The sequence below is a fragment of the Podarcis vaucheri genome (genome assembly GCF_965113315.1).
Source record: "Podarcis vaucheri genome assembly, chromosome: 13".
NCBI lineage: Eukaryota > Metazoa > Chordata > Lepidosauria > Squamata > Lacertidae > Podarcis > Podarcis vaucheri.
The window spans coordinates 19,199,004-19,219,378 of record NC_138751.1 but is presented as its reverse complement, the minus strand read 5'-3'; the positions used below and the strand labels follow the sequence as shown (position 1 = coordinate 19,219,378).

General features: G+C 47.5%; 1 protein-coding gene across 1 annotated transcript in view; it reads right to left on the bottom strand.

Annotated features, from left to right (window-relative positions):
- The window catches only part of PRKCG (protein kinase C gamma), a 50,542-nt gene that overhangs the window by 12,773 nt on the left and 17,394 nt on the right, over positions 1-20,375 (bottom strand). Inside the window, exons 2-10 of the mRNA XM_082196955.1 lie at positions 18,438-18,469; positions 12,463-12,545; positions 10,409-10,520; positions 8,446-8,577; positions 5,455-5,611; positions 5,177-5,311; positions 4,643-4,730; positions 4,281-4,310; positions 1,492-1,629 (exon numbers count right to left, since the gene is read on the bottom strand). Coding sequence (XP_082053081.1) covers positions 1,492-1,629; positions 4,281-4,310; positions 4,643-4,730; positions 5,177-5,311; positions 5,455-5,611; positions 8,446-8,577; positions 10,409-10,520; positions 12,463-12,545; positions 18,438-18,469 — 907 coding nt within the window. The remainder of the gene's footprint in view (positions 1-1,491; positions 1,630-4,280; positions 4,311-4,642; positions 4,731-5,176; positions 5,312-5,454; positions 5,612-8,445; positions 8,578-10,408; positions 10,521-12,462; positions 12,546-18,437; positions 18,470-20,375) is intronic.

The window sequence follows — 20,375 nt, the reverse complement described above, 5'->3', positions numbered from 1 at the left end:
CCTCACCTGTGGGGAGAGAACCCCAAAAGTTTGGGTCTTGCCCACACCTACCCAAAGCAAACTCATGACAACCTGGGCTTCTCTAACCCTTCAGGGAACACACACACTCCAACCCTTACACAGAACTTACTTCCCACATAGGGACAGTAGTGTTTGGGGTTTTTTACTGAATTCAAGGTGGTATGATAAAAACATTGTTTTCCTATGAACAGAGACAGTAGGTGATGCTAAATGAAAACAGCACACAAACACCCCTAACACAAATTGAAAGCCCATTGGCAGGTGTTGAATTTTTGTAGGGAACATTCTAGCATGTTTCATAGGGCGAAAATTGCCAAATGATTTATGGAAGGGACGTTTCCATGGGCAGTGGAATGCAGTTTAGTTATTCCCTCCCCACCCCCCTTAAACTTCTTTTAAAACTTTGCAAAGTGCTCTTTTGACCTGGAAGCTTCCATTTACTTATTTGTTCTTTTCCTGAAATACATTACATTTTGCCTTTCCACTTTAAAAAAACAACAACCACCAACCAATATAACTTTTGCAATACAACAGACAACCAGCACATGGCACAATTAAAAACTAAACAGTTTAAAGGCAGAGAAAAGATGCAAGATAAAAAATTCAGAAAAATTCCCGGGAGCAAAAGCACCATCAGCTTAACGACAGGCCCAAAGCCTGTCAAAATGAAGCAGTTTTCCTGAGGTGGAGAAAGAGAGAGAAATGCAGGCTTCCCTAGGCTGTGAGTGTCACAATGTAGGTGTGGCCACAAAGGAAGCCCTCCCATGTTCCCCAGTCAATTGCATGTCTGATGCTGGGACACAGAACAGGTCCATATGTCCTGTTTGTTGAGCCTTCCTCCTGATTGTTATACAAGTGGTGTCTCTTAAAAGCTTCAAAGTAGCACAAGCTTCAATATGAATAGGAAGGAAGGAAGGAAGGAAGGAAGGAAGATGATAGATAGATGATAGATAGATGATAGATAGACAGATGATAGATAGATAGATAGATAGATAGATAGATAGATAGATAGATAGATAGATATAGAGATATAGAGCTAGAGAGATATAGAGATAGAGATAGAGATAGAGATAGAGATAGAGATAGAGATAGAGATAGAGATAGAGATAGAGATAGAGATAGAGAGATAGAGATAGAGATAGAGATGTTAGATAGATAATTCTCTGGGTGGATGAGAGTTCCAGCACTGCAGAAGGGTGTGCTCAGCCTCCAAAGAACCAGAGGAGCAGGAGGCAAAAAGAAAACAAAGAAAGGTTCTCCAAATCCCGTGACCGTTCTGCAGGGGAAGCAGGTGACTTTACACACATTCTTGGAGGTGAAGTATTTCGTGCACGTACATCCTTTTCTCGCCATCGCACTTCCCCAAACAGGAATGTGTTCAATGTGTTGCTGTGCCTGCAGTTGCAAAACATTCCCTGCTCCTCTGCGCACATCCCTATCCGGCTGCTTAAAAAAAAAAAGCAGGCCTACCTTGCCGAAACTGCCCTTGCCCAGCACCATCAGGAAGTTGAAGTCGGAGATGTGGAAGCGGTTGATGCCAAAGAACCCGCCACGCTTGGTGTCAGTGGGGCTGGGGGATGGCGATGGGATGGGGCCATGGCGAACCTTCTGCAGGGCGCACCATGGTTCGAGGCAGGGAGGAAAGGAAAACACAGACAGGGATATACATGAGTACCATCTCCTCCTTAAGCTCAGAACAAGGGGCAGGAGAGCCGGCAATACAACTAATGCAGTATCTATGCCATTAGTGGCACACTGGTTTATTTTAGTCAATATGTCCCCTGCCCCATGTTTACTCACAATAATAATAATAATAATAATAATAATAATAATAATAATAATAATTTATTCCCCAACCATCTGGCTGGGTTTCCCCAGCCACTCTGGGCAGCTTCCAACAAAACACTAAAATACAATAACCTATTAAACATTAAAAGCTTCCCTAAACAGGGATGCCTTCAGATGTCTTCTAAAAGTTTGGTAGTTATTTTTCTCTTTGACATCTGGTGGGAGGGCGTTCCATAGGGCGGGTGCCACTACCGAGAAGGCCCTCTGCCTGGTTCCCTGTAACTTGGCTTCTCACAGCGAGGGAACCGCCAGAAGGCCCTTGGCGCTGGACTGTGCGGGCAGAACGATGGAGGTGGAGACGCTCCTTCAGGTATACTGGACCAAAGCCATTTAGGGCTTTAAAGGTCAGCACCAACACTTTGAATTGTGCTAAGAAATGTACTGAGAGCCAGTGTAGGTCTTTCAAGACCGGTGTTATATGGTCTCGACGACTGCTCCCAGTCGCCAGTCTATTACCTTATTACACACTCTGTATGTTAGGAAGAGTTTGTGAAACTTGTGCAAAAGCTGTAAAGTAGCTTGGTTGCATGTGTAGTTCCTTATAAACATTTATAAAGCAGGGGTTGTGTGCAGTTTGTGGAGTGGCAGATGCATGCAATGAAGAAGGGACTTTCAATGGCTCAGGGCTTTGCATGCAGATGGTCTCAGGTTCAACCCCAAGCAACTCCAGTTAGCGAGATCTCAGGACTGGGAAAGCGTCTCTGAAACCTTGGAGAGCCACTGCCAGCTAGAATGACCCTCACTGGACCAATGGCACCTGGCACAGTGTGAGGCACCATGCTATGTTCAAGGGTTTATCCAATATGGGAGGCCCAGGAATAGCCAGTCCTGTCTCAGAGCCTTCTGCCTTTCTTTCTTTAATCCATTTGCCCCACAAGTACTTTCTGCCTTCTGCTCATCTCCTGCAGGAGGTTCAGGGCAGTCAAAAGGAAATATTTCCTCTCTGTGCAAGTGTGGATTCAAACAGCAGCTCAGGGTGGCCACTCATAACAGAGGGTTTGTATCGACATCTGTGGCTATGAGCCATGATACAGAATGCAGTGCCCGTGTTCAGAAGTATTACACGTGTGTGTGTGTGTGTGTGTGTGTGTGTGTGTGTGTGTGTGTAGGTAAAGGGACCCCTGACCGTTAAGTCCAGTCGTGGCCGACTCTGGGGTTGCGACACTCATCTTGCTTTATTGGCCGAGGGAAATGGCATACAGCTTCCGGGTCATGTGGCCAGCATGACTAACCCGCTTCTGGCGAACCAGAGCAGCACACGGAAACACCATTTACCTTCCCGCCGGAGCGGTACCTATTTATCTACTTGCACTTTGGCATGCTTTCGAACTGCTAGGTTGGCAGGAGCTGGGACTGAACAACAGGAGCTCACCCCATCGCGGGGATTTGAACCGCCGACCTTCTGATCAGCAAGTCCTAGGCTCTGTGGTTTAACCCACAGCACCACCCACGTCCCATATATATATATGTGTGTGTGTGTGTGTGTGTGTGTGTATATATATATATATATATATATTTGCTTTCGTAGATTTTCACGGGTACAGGAATGCAGGTTTTGGTGTCTTCGGGTGTCTTCCCGTGTAAGAGTCGGGGTGTCTGGGCGACGTTTCGACGAGGTCTCACTCGTCATCTTCAGGCTGGTGCTTTCGGCTTCAAGAAGCCGAAAGCACCAGCCTGAAGATGACGAGTGAGACCTTGTCGAAACGTCGCCCAGACACCCCGACTCTTACACGGGAAGACACCCGAAGACACCAAAACCTGCATATATATATATATATATATAGACACACACACACACTGAGAAAAACAACAAGGGGGTGGCTTTCTCCCCTAGGCACCTGCTTCTGTGGTTCGACTGCTTTAACATTTCTGCTACGTTAGAGGGAGGGGGGAAAGGTGGGGGACACAGAAATAAAACAGAATTTGCATCTGCTGCCCTGACACTAAATACACTGACTTGGGTATAAGCACCACTTTGTTGCAGAAAAGGATAATTAATTGATTGATTGGTGTCTGCAACCATGTGCATTTATAGCCAGCTGCCCCCTATATAGAGCGCTATTCAGTTTTTTAAAAAATAATAATAGTAATAAAAGGAAAGGATGCCCATGCCAGCCCAAGTGCAGATGCAGGGCCTGTTTGCTGCTGCCCTCAACATCAGTACCCGGAGATCCAAATCTGTGTCACTGCTTGGAGCTCACGTTGGGAACTGCTGGTATTGCTGGACTTTCCCCCCATCCAAGCGTAGCTGTTCCTCTTATGTTGCTTCCCTCCCACTCTATAAAGCCCTTGAAATCAGCTCCAAGACTGACTGGTGTCCTTACGGGCAGCAAATGGGAAATCAACTTCACCCCCTCCCCATCTCATTGCAACAGGAAAAAGGCAGAAGAAACTAAGGGAATCGCAGGTACCTCATAAAGCTCCAGTGGGAAGTTGCAAGCCTGGAAGACCAAAAATAAAAATAAATCAGGGTTTAAGACAGATGCACAAGTAAACTTTGCCCTATTCCTATCTCCTGGCTAGGAGTACCATTTCAGGTCAATTGCCAGTGATCGAGTCCGACCACCCTCTCTCCCTCCCTTGGAGTCCTAAGAGAAGAAGTGATTCAGAGGTAGTCCCTCCAACCTGGTTCCTTTCATCACAGCAGTGGCCCTGCCACACCACCCCCAGCTAGGGGTGTGGTTTGTGTTTGGGCTGGATATGGCACATAGTTGGCGGGGGCAGACCAGGGGAGGGTGCCAGTCCAAGCGGGGCCAGAGAGCCACAAGGTTACCTCAAATTTCTGCAGCAGCCCACAGTTTTCTGCATCGGCCACAGGGACACTATAATATTCGCCCTCCTCCTGATTGAGCAATTTGTACCTGGGACAGCAACGCAGACAGGGACACCAGGCAGGGAGGAGGAAGAGGAGGAGGAAGATGAACAAGAGGAGGGAGTGATTAGGGAGAGAGATGGATGGGGAGGAATGCAGAAGGAAATGGAAACAGAAGAGTGGGGTGAGGGGTGGGAGGAGAAATGAGGGGTATTTGATGGATTAGATAAGATAGATAAGTAGTTAAGGTAGATTAAAATAGATAAGGTAGATAGATAAGGCAGAGAAGACAGGTAGATAGATAGACAGATTGGATTAGATAATGGAGCCATCCAGGCAAACAGATAAAAACCCAAAGAGACGCCAAGACGGACGGGGAAAGAGAAAGAAAATGAGCCACTGGTGGTCCCCCGAGTTGCTCCATCATACTTTTCCATCTTTGCTTCTCTCCACCGCCCCCCCTCCGGCCCTGCTTCCCCACAGATTTCCCCTTACCAGCCTTCCACAGGACCCTTGAAGAGCTCAGACACCCCAAAGGACATGGCTCCCATGAAATCATTGCGGGTTGTCCGGTCCCAGTCCCACACCTCGATGGAGAGGCGCCGCTCCATGTCCCCTGGCTGCAGGGTGCTGGGGAGGTATAAAGAAGGTCAGAGTCTCTCTCTCTCTCTCTCTCTCTCTCACACACACACACACACACACACACACACACACACACAAAACCCCACCATGGCTCTGGCTTCTAGGTCCTCCATCACATCCGCAGGACTTACAAAGTGAAGGTTTCATTCCACACTGGGTTGAGGGTGGATCTAACGGTCCGAGTCTTTTGCTTTGTTAGGTTCTTAGGGTCAGGGATCAGCTTGAGTTTCACATAGGGGTCCGAGAGGCCATTGGGATCCATCGGGATCAGGTTAAGGGCTTCACCAACTAACAAAGAAAAGGAGGCAGGGGGGGAGGGGAGACACGCATATTAGCTTCCAACAGAGGATTAGCTTCCAGCAGAGTAAGTACTGGAGGAGAGGGCGGGTGGGCGGGAAGACAGACCTCCTGCGTTCCCTAGTGGGCGGAGGAAGGAGGATCCACTGGCTCCCATCCCAGGCCACCTGCTGCGGGCCAAGGAAGTTGCTGTGGCAGCAATTGCTCCCACCCTCATATGTGGCTTGTGTGCGCGTTGGGGGTGGAGAACGTGAAGGAGATAGTAGAGGGGTGGGTGAGGAAATCCCTTTCTGTCAAGAAAACTGCAGCGATGGCTTTCTCCTCACCACCTACATGCAGGGTTCCAAGAGGGGGGGGAGGGAAATGAGAGAGCGGGGAAGAAAGTGTGCAGAGAAAGAAGGTGTGAAAAGCAGAGGCGGGGGATGTCAAGTTCTGCAGCTAGGAATAGAACCCAGGCGTCCTGGCTCTCAGCCTCCACCAGCTCAATCAATCCCACTCGCCGCCCCAGCCAGAGCCACAGCCAGGCCTCCTGCTCCCATGCTGTTCTCCACCTGCCTCAACCCCAAAAGGTTTTCTTCTCTGCTGCAGAGCCCAGCAGCCCCATTATCTGGCCTGGCTGTTCTTAATAGCAATGCCGTCCCTGACTGTCACTATTATCAGAGAGCCAGTGTGGTGTAGCAGGTAAAAGTGTTGAACTAGGACCTGGGAGACTGGGGTTCAAATCCCCCATCATGAACCTCACTGGGTGACCTTTAGCCTGTCACCATCTCTCAGCCTAGCCTACCTCACAGGGTTGTTGTGTGAATACAATAAAGAAGAGGAGGACTATGTGCACCGCCTTGAGCTCCTTGGAGGCTACAGGGGATATAGATGCAATCGATCAATCAATATATTGTATTACAGTGGTACCTCGGGTTAAGTACTTAATTCGTTCCAGAGGTCCCTTCTTAACCTGAAACTGTTCTCAACCTGAAGCACCACTTTAGCTAATGGGGCCTCCTGCTGCCGCTGCGCCGCCAGAGCACGATTTCTGTTCTCATCCTGAAGCAAAGTTCTTAACCCAAGGTACTATTTCTGGGTTAGCGGAGTCTGTAACCTGGAGCGTATGCAACCTGACCTGTATGTAACCCAAGGTACCACTGTATAACAATAGCCATTATTGTTATTTTGAGGTAAATATAAAGAAAGGAAGAGAAATAAATAAATAAATAAATAAATAAATAAATAAATAAATAGTTACATACTTGTGTTGAGCTGTGCATACTGAGGGACACAGGGAGCTGCCTTTGACTGAGTCAGACCATTGGTCCATGTGGCCCAGTATTTCCTACACTGACTGGCAGCTGGCAGCTCCTCAGGGGACAGAGGGTGTTTCCCCCCAACCCTAACTGGCTGTGCCAGGGGACTGATCCTGATAACTTCTCCAGGCAGAGCAGGTGCTTTACCACTGAGCTACCGCCCTTCCCTGTGCACAAGAACGCACGTTCAAAGATTTGGCACCAAGGCAGTTTTCAGTCCAAGAAGCAAACTAAGCTGAATCCTGTGATCTGTATGAATCAAGCAAACGTTGCATGAATTATGCAAATTGAGCAAGTGTGCATGCATTTGCATAATTTATTCCATCCCCGCCTGCGACGGGGAGCCAGAAAAGGCTACATGGAACTCTGAATCATGGCTCCAGACCCCTGGAAGTCTACGACAGCCCACTTTCCTGTCTATCATTCTCAATTCACCTGACACCATTTCAGATGTATGCAGAGCAGCATGCCTGGAGTTTGTGTCTGCATCAGCTAAGATTAAAAAAATTAAAAATAAGCTTTTTAATTTGTGGCATGACAGTTTCTGTTTAAAAAGTGAGGGCTCACTTTTAGAATATGAAGATTTCCAGTTAAAATATATCCCTGATGGCTGGTACCCGCCAAAAAGCAAGTAGTACTGGTGGCCCAAACTGCATCCCTCTGCAAGAGATGCAGAGAGATGAGGCTGCCTTGCCTCTCCATCAAGCTCTGCTGAAAGACCAGGAACTTCTGGCTCCCAGCCAATTTTTTCCATTCCTGCTGTTCACTACAAGATCCCTGTAACTATGAATTAGTGCCTGGGCTTGCTTTTTCCCTACTCCCTCCCAACTCCCTTTTCCTTTTGTGTTGTGTCTCTTAGAACACAAGTGTAAAGGGTGGGATTTGTCAGCCACTGTGGGAGACTTTTTCAGCTGAAGAAATGACGTTGTTATGCAGTTGTACCTCCTTCCTCAAACTCTCAAAATCACTTGGGGAATGGGGCTGCCTTACATGTGTCGTTGGTCCCTTAAAGGCAGAATCAAGCATCCTGAACATCTCAGCTTTTATTTCAATTGTATTTAATAACAACAATTCTAGTCCTCGTCTGCTATAGCAATAAGCTTTGCACAATGGCTGTTGAAATCTCAGTCGTTAAAGAAGGGCTGAGCAGGATTTTCCCTGGCCAAAGAGGAAAGCCTCTGATCTAGCTACCCCATCACATCTTGTTTGCTCCCTTAAATATGAGACAACTGAGAGCAGCATAAGAGGAAAGGAAGGGTTCTCATCCTAGTTCATCACAGGACTGGGCAAAAAGAGCTACTGCAGTTTGCCATTGAGAAGAGAGAAGAGATGGAGCCAAACATTGGTTTCCTCTTGAGAAGGTAATCCACAACTGGAGCATCATGCCAGAGAAAGCGTAATTCTGTATTGTTGTCACCCACCTAAGCTCCAATGAAGATGTCAACAAAGAGTCAGCTCCGGGTGAGAGCAGGCCGACCTATTCCTATTCTTCCCCACTTACCCCAGTCACCACCATTCTCTTCTTACCAGTCACATGGATCTCGTCACTCCCAAATGTCTCAATGTGGAGCTGCAGGCGTCCCCTGCGTTCTGTGTGGTCCACACCGCACAAGCTGGGCACACAGTGGACGCAGCGCTTGTGCACATTCATCTCACAGCCTGCAGGGGGCAACAGAGGTGGGCGAGTTAAGCTAGGACCAGATAACCATAGACGGCCGTTCCCTCTGCAGCATTTAGGCTGCCATCCTAACCCCGCTTACCCGGGAGTAAGCTCTATTTAATTCAATAGGACTTACTTCTGAGCAGACATAGGAGTGTCCAGGCAACTAACTGGTTAGTTGTTTTTTAAAAAAAACAAGCAACAGAAAAACCAACGACTTCCAATTCACTACAATTGTGTTTTATTAATCCAACAGATTTTAAAGAAATGTTTTGATATAGGATACACACTATACTTGGCTTACATTAAACCTGGCAATTTCAATGTATTGATGATGATGGTGAAAATTTCATCCATTTGGCAGTTTCATGTGCATGAATTTGCAAACTTCACAAGAGCCTTTCCTTGTATGCTCAGGACAATCTGTAGGGGCTAGCTTGCGATAGTGATGTGTGCAAAACTGCATCAGATTCCTCTTACTCCAAATATAAATGTGGGTATCAGTCCAGCTGTTGTTAATAATGACTAGCTCCCACTGAAATCCATGAAGCTTAATTTAGTGGTTAAGCTAGACCTAAGAGGGACGCGGGTGGCGCTGTGGTCTAAACCACTGAGCCTAGGGCTTGCCGATCAGAAGGTCGCCAGAAGCAGCTTAGTCATGCTGGCCACATGACCTGGAAGCTGTCTGCGGACAAACACCGGCTCCCTCAGCCTATAGAGAGAGATGAGAACTGCAACTCCAGAGTCGTCCGTGACTGGACCTAACGGTCAGGGGATACCTTTACCTTTAAGCTAGACCTACACATGCAGAAGGCGAAGGTGGGATAGGAGGAAGCTAGTCCATATGGGTGAATGGGACACTTCCCTCCACCTGTCTGCCTGCCTTCTTTCTTACAACTAGTTTAAGAGGTGGCAGCTTTCTCCTCCTGATTTCAGTACTGCCCTAGTAGAGCAGAGAGGAGGAGAACAACACTGCCTGTCATTGCCTCTAGCTCCACCTACTCGTGGTCTCTTTGCCTTCCAACCTACCAATCCCAATGGGGATCAGTCCACACTGGGTGGGAATGATGTGATATAATAGCCTATAATACCAATTCAGACTGCAGGCAGGTGAATCTCTCCTAGGTTTTCTGACTGGGTATTGTTTACTTGAGGAAATCTCCCCCCTGCTGTCTTCCTAAGAGGCGCAGTCTATTTTCTTTCATCTCAGGGCACCATCATCTTGTCCTGCTGCATACGTAGATCCAGCCTCAATCACAGCTAATTTTCACTACACTGAGGCCATGGATAATACACCCTCTGCCTTATCGGTCCACTTTGTAAGACTAGCTGATGTGTATGCATGGGTGTAGCCAAGGAGGGGCAGAGAGGGGAAACTGCCCCCAATCAATAAAAATCAATAAAAATACATAGCTAACTGAGGTTCTGCCACCCCCACCAAAAGGTCTGCCCCCCCCCAACAAAAATCCTGCCTACGCCCATGCATGTATGGACCACATCTCCTAAGTCATTGAAAAGATGGACATATGCAACCTCAGCCACTGTTGAGGCAACCCTGGAACATAGTCTTAATAGTAGTGGCACAGCAACTACCTCCACATTGCAGATATAGAGCAGAGGTTGAAGAATACCACCTTACCTACCCAGTGCATGATGGAGCTAATTCTGAACTGAGGATTTCCTGTTCATAGCACACACTCTTAACCCCCACGCTACAACAGCCTTCTGACAAAAGAGGCTTTTGCTCTAGAGACCCCATGACACAGTTAGCCTTTACAGCACCACAGGATTGATTTATTTCTTTTTTGCAGAAGGCAAGTGGTTACTTACAGGTGCATTTCATCCCCTGGTGCACCAGCCCATAGAGGAGCGAGCCGCAGTGATCGCAGAAGGTTGGGCTGCTGTAGCTGTGAATTTTGAACTTGTGCTTGTTCCGAGGATCCTGTCAAAGGGGAAAGGCACAGAAGCACAGCATCTATGACGAAGGGAACCTACACACGATTCTCTAAAACACTTGCATCTTTTGTCCTAGTTCCATCCCTACCAACACCACCCGTAAAAACCTCTGGCATGCAGGTTGTTAGGGGAGACTCAGCCCGCCCCCCCCTCCGCCGCCGCCTTTTAGAGGTTGGAAGTGAGAATGCACAGTTGTTAAGAAGCACGTGGAAGGCAAAAGGTATGGCTTGGAATGTGAATGTGCAGTTTGTGTGCAAGTGAAAAGGACGTTTTATGAGAGTGCTCATGGAGTGGAAACAAGTACATGAGAAAAAGGGGGTGCACAATGTACATTGTGACACCCAGGGGAGCACTAGAAGCTGCAAGCATTACCGTATTTTTCGCTCTATAAGATGCACTTTTTTCCTCCTAAAAAGTGAGGGGAAATGTGTGTGCGTCTTATGGAGCGAATGCAGGCTGCTCAGCTATCCCAGAAGCCAGAACAGCAAGAGGGATCGCTGCGCAGCAATCCCTCTTGCTGTTCTGGCTTCTGGGATTCAGAATTCCCCCCCCCTTGTTTTCCTCCTCTAAAAACTATGGTCTTATGGTCTGGTGAGTCTTGTAGAGTGAAAAATACGGTATTTTTCTTTTACTCCAATATCAGCCCAGTGGCTGGGGCAACAAAATTATTATTATTATTATTATTATTATTATTATTATTAGCCATGTTGGAAGGGCAATCAAGATCAGAGTCACGGTGTATGGAGGGCTTAACCTCATCTTTCCTCTCCCTACAAAGGTACAATTCATCCCAGGAGGGAAGCTCACCTTGAAGCTCCCCTCCCAGATGTAATAGCAACTCGGGAGGATTTTAATTGGGAACACATCACAAAAGGTAAAGGTTAACCTCATGAACAGTGGCTATTTAAATGGTGGGGGTGAACATGTTGGGAATACATGTTGCTTCCAGTGACACATTTAGCATCATGTGTAGTTTGGCCCTAAGAGCCTTTAAAAATAAATGCTAGGGACTGATTCTGGGACCTCAAATATAGATGCTACATGTCCTCCTACCACACAATTATGGATTATAAACATAAATTGGGGGTCTATGGGTGTGGATTTCCATGACTATTCTATGAATATGTACACAGTACATTCCACAAGCATGTAGCACTGCTTAGATATTTCAGTAAATAAGCGGTATAGAAATAGCTGCAATAAATAAACAAATAGGTGTGCATGCTAGCACAAAAACATACTCAACATTCGGAGCACAATTAGGGTGGCAGAAACACATAATTTCAAACAAAACCACATAGTACCAAATGCTAGATTTTTAAACACGTGTGCTTAACAACTCTGCCTTTAGGGCCTGGGCGCCACCAATGCATCTTCTTCTCCCGTAAGAACATGCAGGTCTGGGCATGCATGTTACAAGCTTGGATGCAATTGAAGTTGCATGACACATGCCTCAGTGCATGCAACTGAGAAGGCACTCAGGGGACAGGTAATTCTGTGCGAAGCAGTTCTGCAAGGCAATTTGTTTGCAATTGAAGGAGCGAGTCAGGCAAGCCCTCCCATCCTTCCTTATTCCTTCCCTGGGATTTCCAGGCCAAGGACAACAGAAATGGGACAGTGTCAGCCTCATGAAGACATCCACTCCCCACTCCCCCTCTCTGCAATATAAATAGCAAGGAAACCGGGACGCTCACCTGGAGTGGAGGAGTGAGGCCTGAAGTCCTGGCTGCCAAGCCCTCCTCCCCACAGTACTCTGCCCACCAAAGTCACGGAAACAGAAGTGGTTAACTTATCTATTTCCCCCACCCCCACCAACCCATAATTTATTTTCCTCCCACCCCGACAAATCCCCATCAATTTTGGAGGCAGCAGCAAAAAGAGTTATAAGTAGCCACTTATAATTTGACAATATGAAGGGGTTCACTTACATCTGTCTGGGGTCCTTTCCCAGCTCCTGGGCACTCAAAAGTGACAAATTCATGACATCTCTTGTGTAAGACAAAGCTGCACACTAAGAAAAGGGACGGAGAAAGAGAGAAAAGTTTACTGGGGAAAGGGTGGGGGGGATTAAGTGCTGAGTAGAAAACTAAACATGGCAGAAAATGGGGGGGAATAAATGTTTGTTGTTCTTTATTGGAGGAAACTGCATCGTGAAACCATACATGACCCAGGTGTCTAGCAGCACAAAAACATGACCATGTGACATTACCGTATGCTGAGGCAGACCATTGGTCCTTCATTCCAGGTTGCATACAAACCACAATTAAAGCACATGACCATAGCTGTCAACATTTTCCTTTTTTAAGGGAAATTCCCTTATTCCAAATAGGATTCCTTGCAAGAAAAGGGAAAAGTTGACAGCTATGGACATGACTTCCCCTCCCCCAAAGAATCCTGGGAGCTGTAGTTTTGCTTTGCATTTTGAACTGTGATGGGTAAGCTACCATTCCCATGGTTCTTTGGGGGAAGTCATGGGCTTTAAGTGAATGGTGTGTACACAGCCCCCGTGTTATCTATTCTGGCCGGCAGCGGCTGGCTAGAGTTCCTTTCCTATCCTTGCTACTTGATCATTAAAGACAAAACAAAGCCTGGACTGAATGCGAGACCTTTTGCTCGCAAAACATGAGGCCTACCACTGAGCTATGGGATCTCCTCCCGGCGCTGGAACTTAGTACTCTGTGTTTAATGCTGCGGAGAAAACTATCACCTCACTGGCTTCTGGCACTGGCTATGGCAGATTAGAATCTTTACTTCCCCTATCCACTTTCACTGAAATGGTGAAGGCAGGGAGGGCAGACCCTAACCTTTTACCACCTCTATGTTAGTATGCCAGGCTGTCTAAATGGGCCAATATTAATATGTGCTAATTGATCTCGACTTTGTACTCATGGGCTTTTCCATTAAATCCAAGAAGCAAAAGTGCAAGGAGTGAGTGGGCTTTCTGAGGGGAGAGGAGAGACTGGATATTTATTAGTCTGCAAATGCAGGTGCAGGGTGAGGGGGTGACTTTTCTCTCCTTTCCTCCCCCCCCCCCACGCCTTCAGCATCTTCAGGCCTGAGATTTGGAAGATGGGTCTCCATGGCAACAGGCGGGGGACGAATCCACAAGTACCCGCACACAGCGGGGGAGGGGGATCGGACGGAGTCAGAGGAAGGGGGCAGGGAAGACATTTGCTCAGGCACACACACACACACACACACACACACACACACACACACACTGACATCCCCTGAGACAATTAGGATACAGCCCTCTCCCATAGAGCCTAGGCCTGCTTTTCACTTATCCATTCAGCGCCCCCTCCCCACAATACAGTTGTCCCTGTTTCATTTGCAGATGGGCCGAGTTAACAGGCATTTGACCTACAGCAAACAGAAGGGGATCGTGTGCAGTCCAGCCGCTGAAACCTTTGCCTGCTATTTCCTGTTCATCTTTAAGATGCCATTGTTGTTTTGCTGCTGTTTCCTGCGTATCCAGCCGCTGTAAAATACACAAGGGCAGCCCAAGCCCATGACTTTCTAGCCAGTTGGCAACCCCTATCCCTGATCCATATCTCTTGCTCGCTCACTTTTGTCAATGCCTTGGGTTCCCATGGCAACGGATTTCCCAACTGAGCCATTGCCGTGTGTGTGTGTGTGTGTGTGTGTGTGTGTGTGTGTGTGTGATGTCCAGCGTACATTAAGGGGAATTACAACATGATGTGAAGGTGGTGGATGCTGAGACCTAGAATACCTAAGGGTGGGGTGGGAAGGGGCAAGAATGGTACCCAGAGGGCTATGATGGAACATCCCTGGAGCCAGACTTCCTAAATTCTCCAGGAAAGGAGTGGCGGCTGATGAGTTAAGAGAGCAAATTGGGTGCGGGAACGAGGATGTTTGGGTCCTCTCAGCTGGGCAAAGGGATGCATAGTTGGAAAAGTAGGATATGATATGGGACATCAGTTGATTGGCAGGTGTTGACAGAGCTGGCAAGTGAGGAGGGGGGTTGCTTAGCAGCCGTAGTGTGGTTTCTTAGCAACCGGCAGGTCTGGACACAGAGAGCTGAAGATGTGTTTTGCAGAATGTAATAAAGTTGCGGGGCGGGGGGGGGGGGCGGTGAGAGGGGAGGCAGGCAGGGGGAGATCCTTAGGCCTCCATGGGGAAGGGAAACCTGAACCTAGAAAATGAACTGTGGAAAGAAGCAGCAGGGGGAAGCCATAAATATTAAACTGGACGGGAGCTGACATGAATGTTTGTGAAAGGCAGGGTAGGGGCATCTCCAGGTGTTAAGTGCTGGCTTGCCAGCATGACTCTTCTTCACAAGTGCAACTGGTAGAGGAGGAAATTCCACACAAGCATATGGGCCTGTGAAAATGTGCAGGGATGGGAGGCCCGAAATGTATGTTCATGGGAGAATTTCTGCACGTGCTCACATGCATGAGGGCGAACGTCAGAGAGGGGGGGTTGGAGACCTGTCGGAGAAAGGTGTCTGTGGGGGGGGGGCCTCGCATCTCATGGCAAACGAAAGGGCATGAGCACATGGCAGGGCATGTGCGTTTACATTTTCATTGGGTGTGCAGCAGAGCACATCCGTGCTGTCTAATTAAGCACAATTGTGTCTACGGCCCAGTTCACATGTCATGAAGGGGCCTAAAAGGGCTCTTTCCCCTGCTGACACTTTTGTCTGAACCAGGAATCGTCTGTTTTGCTCCAACGAACCACAGTCAGTATGCCAAGAACAAATCTCGTCGATAGGTTGTGGTTTGTTGGCAGTGAAACAAGACACAGTCCCTGGTTAAGACATAATGCTAAGCCAGGGCTCGTGAATTTCTTTCTTCCGTATGCTCGCAGGGAGGAGCAAAACAGACCAGAAAGGCACAACCCAGTAAGCAATTAACTTATGTTTTTCTGTAACATGTGAGAAAGGCCTATGGATAAATGTGGGCCTAACTGTGCATGGCACATGTTGTTTATCATTTTGGCGTTTTACTTATTTTGCAAAAAAAACCCCCGCAGGATGTGGTTTTTCATAGAGGCCTGAAGGATATGGGTTACCAACCACTTACCCTCCAGTTTGTCTGCTGAAGCGGGGGGAAACATACCACAAGCTGCTTCCCCTACTCCCAGCAGAGGAAAATATATAGGTGACTTTATCTTTTCCCCTGTGGGATGAAAACCCAATTGTGTGTGATTTTCCACAGGAAGATACTGGAGGATAAAGGGATAAGGAGCCACTCTCCTCTTCTGGTCTTTAGTGGAAGGCTGCATACTTCACAGTGCTGGAGAGCTGGTGTGATCAAATAGTGGCTAGAGTGCGTGATCCCACTGAGCTATGAAGCCCACTGGGTGACCATAAACCAGTAACTCTGTATTCGATTGTGTTTACATTATCATTTACTCTTCTTCCAGTGCAGTCTCACCACAGGCTTTTGAATCTGTGTATACGCACAATGTTACCCACAATGCAGGGCTATTCTGTACTTCCTTGAGAAATACTGCTGCTTTGAAGCCACATTCACTTCACAGTGAAACTGAGGTGTGTACACTTGAGGCAGCCATTGCACATGGGCAGATGGCAGCTTCATGAATATGAATCAGAGGAGTTGCAGGGGCTTGCAGGGGCAGGGAAAGCAAATAGGTCATCGGGTGCAGACATCTGGTGTGTACAACAGCATACAAATGCAACTCTTGAAGCAAAGGGGTGGGGGTGGAGACAGATGATCTTGCTGCATTGTCAGCCATTAACATGTACATGGCCTGAGTCTAGCCTGTGTTGTGAGATTGTCGTCAGAATAAAGCGGAGAGGGAACCATGTATGCAGTCCTAAGCTTTCTGGAGAAGGAGAAATAGATAAAAATGTAGTCAATAAATGTATATATGTATTTAAAATCAGGGGAGTATGGAGTTGCAAGGTAACCACATACGACGGCTTTATGCAGAGGTTGATCCGAAGAATTAGTGCATCTTCATAGACTGTAATTTCCTATGCAAAAAACAGTCCCATGGACTGCAAGAAGATCAAACCTATCCATTCTTAAGGAAATCAGCCCTGAGTGCTCACTGGAAGGACAGATCGTGAAGCTGAGGCTCCAATACTTTGGCCACCTCATGAGAAGAGAAGACTCCCTGGAAAAGACCCTGATGTTGGGAAAGATGGAGGGCACAAGGAGAAGGGGACGACAGAGGACAAGATGGTTGGACAGTGTTCTCGAAGCCAGTAACATGAATTTGACCAAACTGCAGGAGGCAGTGGATGACACAAGTGTCTGAAATGCTCTGGTCCATGGGGTCACAAAGAGTTGGACATGACTAAACAACAACAACAACATGCAAAAAACAACAACAACAACAAACAACCATTTCTATATAGGGGGGAAATGTGTATACAGTAATGGCATAAAGTGCAGGGTTTGTTTCTGGGAGGGTGTGCAGGGGGATTCTGACATGAACACACACGGTGGAAGAAAACACTCCTGATAAATGCACAAAATGTGAAGTGGATACACACAACTCCAAACATACTTTGAACATGTTTTGAGTTGTGGTGGATTTTGTTGGCCCTCCAAACATATTGAAACCAATTGAGGTAGGATCTTCTAAGTATGAGGTGGAGATTTATGGCTAACTTTACAAGTATCTTGGTGGATGGTGTAATTGCCATCTTCCACACTACTGTGCATATGTATACTAGCATACACACACACACACACACACACACACACACACACACACACACCTGACTGTGGTGGGGGCAGAGCACAAGGAAGCTGGAAGCAGGTGCAAATGTGAAGGTAAATTTGGACTGAAGTGTCAGGTACAAGGGGAGCGGAAGAGACAGAAGTGTATATAAAATACAAGAAGAATGAGAGAGAGATTTCACAGCCCTAAAATAGACGAAGAAATCTAGTTCAGCGAAACAATAAAACCTGGCTCAGGGGCCATGTGTGTGTGAACTGCCTGATTAAAAAGGGAATTAGGGAAATTAGAAGCAACCCAGCCCAGCACCCACACAAATCCAGCTCTCCCTTCCTACTAAGAGCCTGTGAGTCCTGAATCCCAGCTCTTCTGTCCCCTACATGCCAGCCTGTACTCCACAGGAAGTAACTCTTCTCCCAAAGAACCCAGGTGCCCTGGCTCTTATTTAAAAACTTCCCTAAACAGGGCTGCCTTCAGATGTCTTCTAAATGTCAATATAGTTTATTTCTTTGACATCTGATGGGAGGGCATTCCACAGGGCGGGTGCCACTACCGAGAAGGCCCTCTGCCTGGTTCCCTGTAACTTCACTTCTTGCAGTGAGGGAACCGCCAGAAGGCCCTCTGCGCTGGACCTTGGTGTCCGGGCTGAACAATGGGGGTGGAGACACTCCTTCAGGTATACTGGGTGAATCCTGCCCTTTGTTCCCAGCTTTCCTGTTCCAACTAGATCTGCTGCTTTGTCTTCCCACAGAGGTTCTGTAAACTGAAAAGCTACCCAACAGAAAGAAATTCAACTGGTGTATCTTCTCCCTAACTCCATGTCACAAGAACACTGTTCTTGTTATGATCTGTTGTAAAAGTCATGGAACCGCCATCAAAAAGAAAGATTTCAAGTTACACAGCCCTTTTCCCCCAAGAGCAAACTCCTGACCCAGAATTTGTCTTTACACACATACAAATTGAGTGGAGAGAGTGCCTCTGAGGAACATGCAGAGTGCACTTCTTCCCTGAGCACTGACGTGCTACAAGCAATCCACCACATTATCTGGGCTGAGCGATGCATGTGGCTTCCGCTCCCGCAACCTCTCTTTTATAAAATTGCAATTCCTTCCCCGCTGTGACCCTGCTGGGGTGCTTCATATGCCTAATTGTGCTTTCACAACATGTGGTGCTCTCCTCATGAAAGGAGGACCAACCCAGAGAGGAAAGCCAAAAAAAAAGTTCTTACCTAAGCACTGGAGCCCCTGCTTTCCAATCCCCCTGCATAGAAAGTTAAAATAAAAAGAAGGAAGAAAAGAAACAGGTTGTTAGCTCACACAAAGCGTAGGATGCCAGCTTTAAGGAGCACTCAGCTAGCAAATCCCTTAGATGTGACTTTAGCAGCACATTCATGTGCCAGGGAGAGGTGGGGGATAAGACAGACTTATAGGAAGGGAGTCATGCTGAGTGGTTAGAATGCCAGAAAACAGTGTGGATTTCAAAAATGCAAAGTCTCTTGTACCATGCCCATACAAGTTAGGGTTGCCATATATCTTAGACAAGTCACTCGGGGGTGGGAGTTCAACATTTTTGGGGTCTTCCAAAAAAAGGGGGTGTCCTGGTTTATACTTTTTGAAATATGGCAACCCTAATACAAATTTATGTCCATTAACTGGAAAATTTAACCTACAATAACAATAATCCTCCTGGTTACATACTCATAATCCTTAACATGGGTTACAATCTCCATAAGCAGAGAGTGGGAACAGAATCCTCCATTCTATTACACTGATGATAATTATCGCTGGGTGATTGAAAGCACAATCCGATGAATTTTACTTACGAGTAGTCCCACTGTGTTTGGGCGGGGGGTATAATCCCAGGTAAGTTTGTGCAGGATTGCAGCCTCCATGCATTATTATTTATTAAATTTATCAATCACTTCTCTCTCTCTCTCTCTCTCTCTCTCTCTCTCTCTCTCTCTCATCAAAAAGTACCGTATTTTTCGCCCTATAGGATGCACTTTTTCCCCTCCAAAAATGAAGGGGAAATGTGTGTGCATCCTATGGGGCAAATGCAGGCTTTCGCTGAAGCCTGGAGAGCGAGAGGGGTCGGTGCGCACCGACCCCTCTTGCTCTCCAGGCTTCAGGAAGCTATCCCACCAGCCCGGCAAGCTCCGAGAGCGATGGCGAACGTGCGCGCACCTTCGCCATTGCTCTCTGACCCGTTCTGGGGGCTGGGGTCGGGGGAAGCTCGGGCTTCCCCCGCCTGCAGCGTCGCAAGCTCCAAGAGCGATGGCGAACGTGCGCGCACCTTCGCCAGCACTCTCAGACCCGTTCTGGGGGCTGGGGAAGCTCGGGCTTCCCCTGCCCCAGTCCCGTGCCTGGGGGGGGGATAATTTTTTCCCCTTTATTGCCCCCCCCCAAAAAATCTAGGTGCGTCCTATGGGCCGGTGTGTCCTATAGGGCGAAAAATATGGTAACTCAAAGCTACACACAACAGAAAAGTAACACATACATTAAAACCAGCATAAAACGAAAACAAAATGAAATCTGAAACTCATCTGTATTTTTAAAATAAACTAATTCCAGCCACAGAAGGAGGCCACAGATGATTAAAAACAAACAGCCTGGAGAAGAAGAAGAAGAGTTTGGATTTGATATCCCACTTTATCACTACCCAAAGGTAGTGATAGTCTCAAAGCGGCTAACATTCTCCTTTCCCTTCCTCCCCCACAACAACTCTGTGAGGTGAGTGGGGCTGAGAGACTTCAGAGATGTGTGACTGGCCGAAGGTCACCCAGCAGCTGCATGTGAGGGGCGGAGATGCGAACCCAGTTCCCCAGATTACAAGTCTATCGCTCTTAACCACTACACCACACTGGGGAAAGATAAATCTCCCCCCCCCCCCGCCTCGTGCCTAAAGATAAGTAGCGACAGCACCAGGCATGCCTCCCTGGAGAGAGTTCCATAAGTGGGGAGCCACCACTGAGAAGGCCTGCTCTTGTGTTGATGTTCTCCACACCTCCCTCAGAGGGGGAACATGGAGAAGGGTCTCAGATGATGAGCACAGGGGTCAGGTTGGTTCATGTGGGGATAAACAGTCTTTAAATTAGTATCAGATACAGTCTTAGCTCATTTTACTGCCTGAGGCAAAGGACAAGATGGCACCCTCTCTCCCCACATTT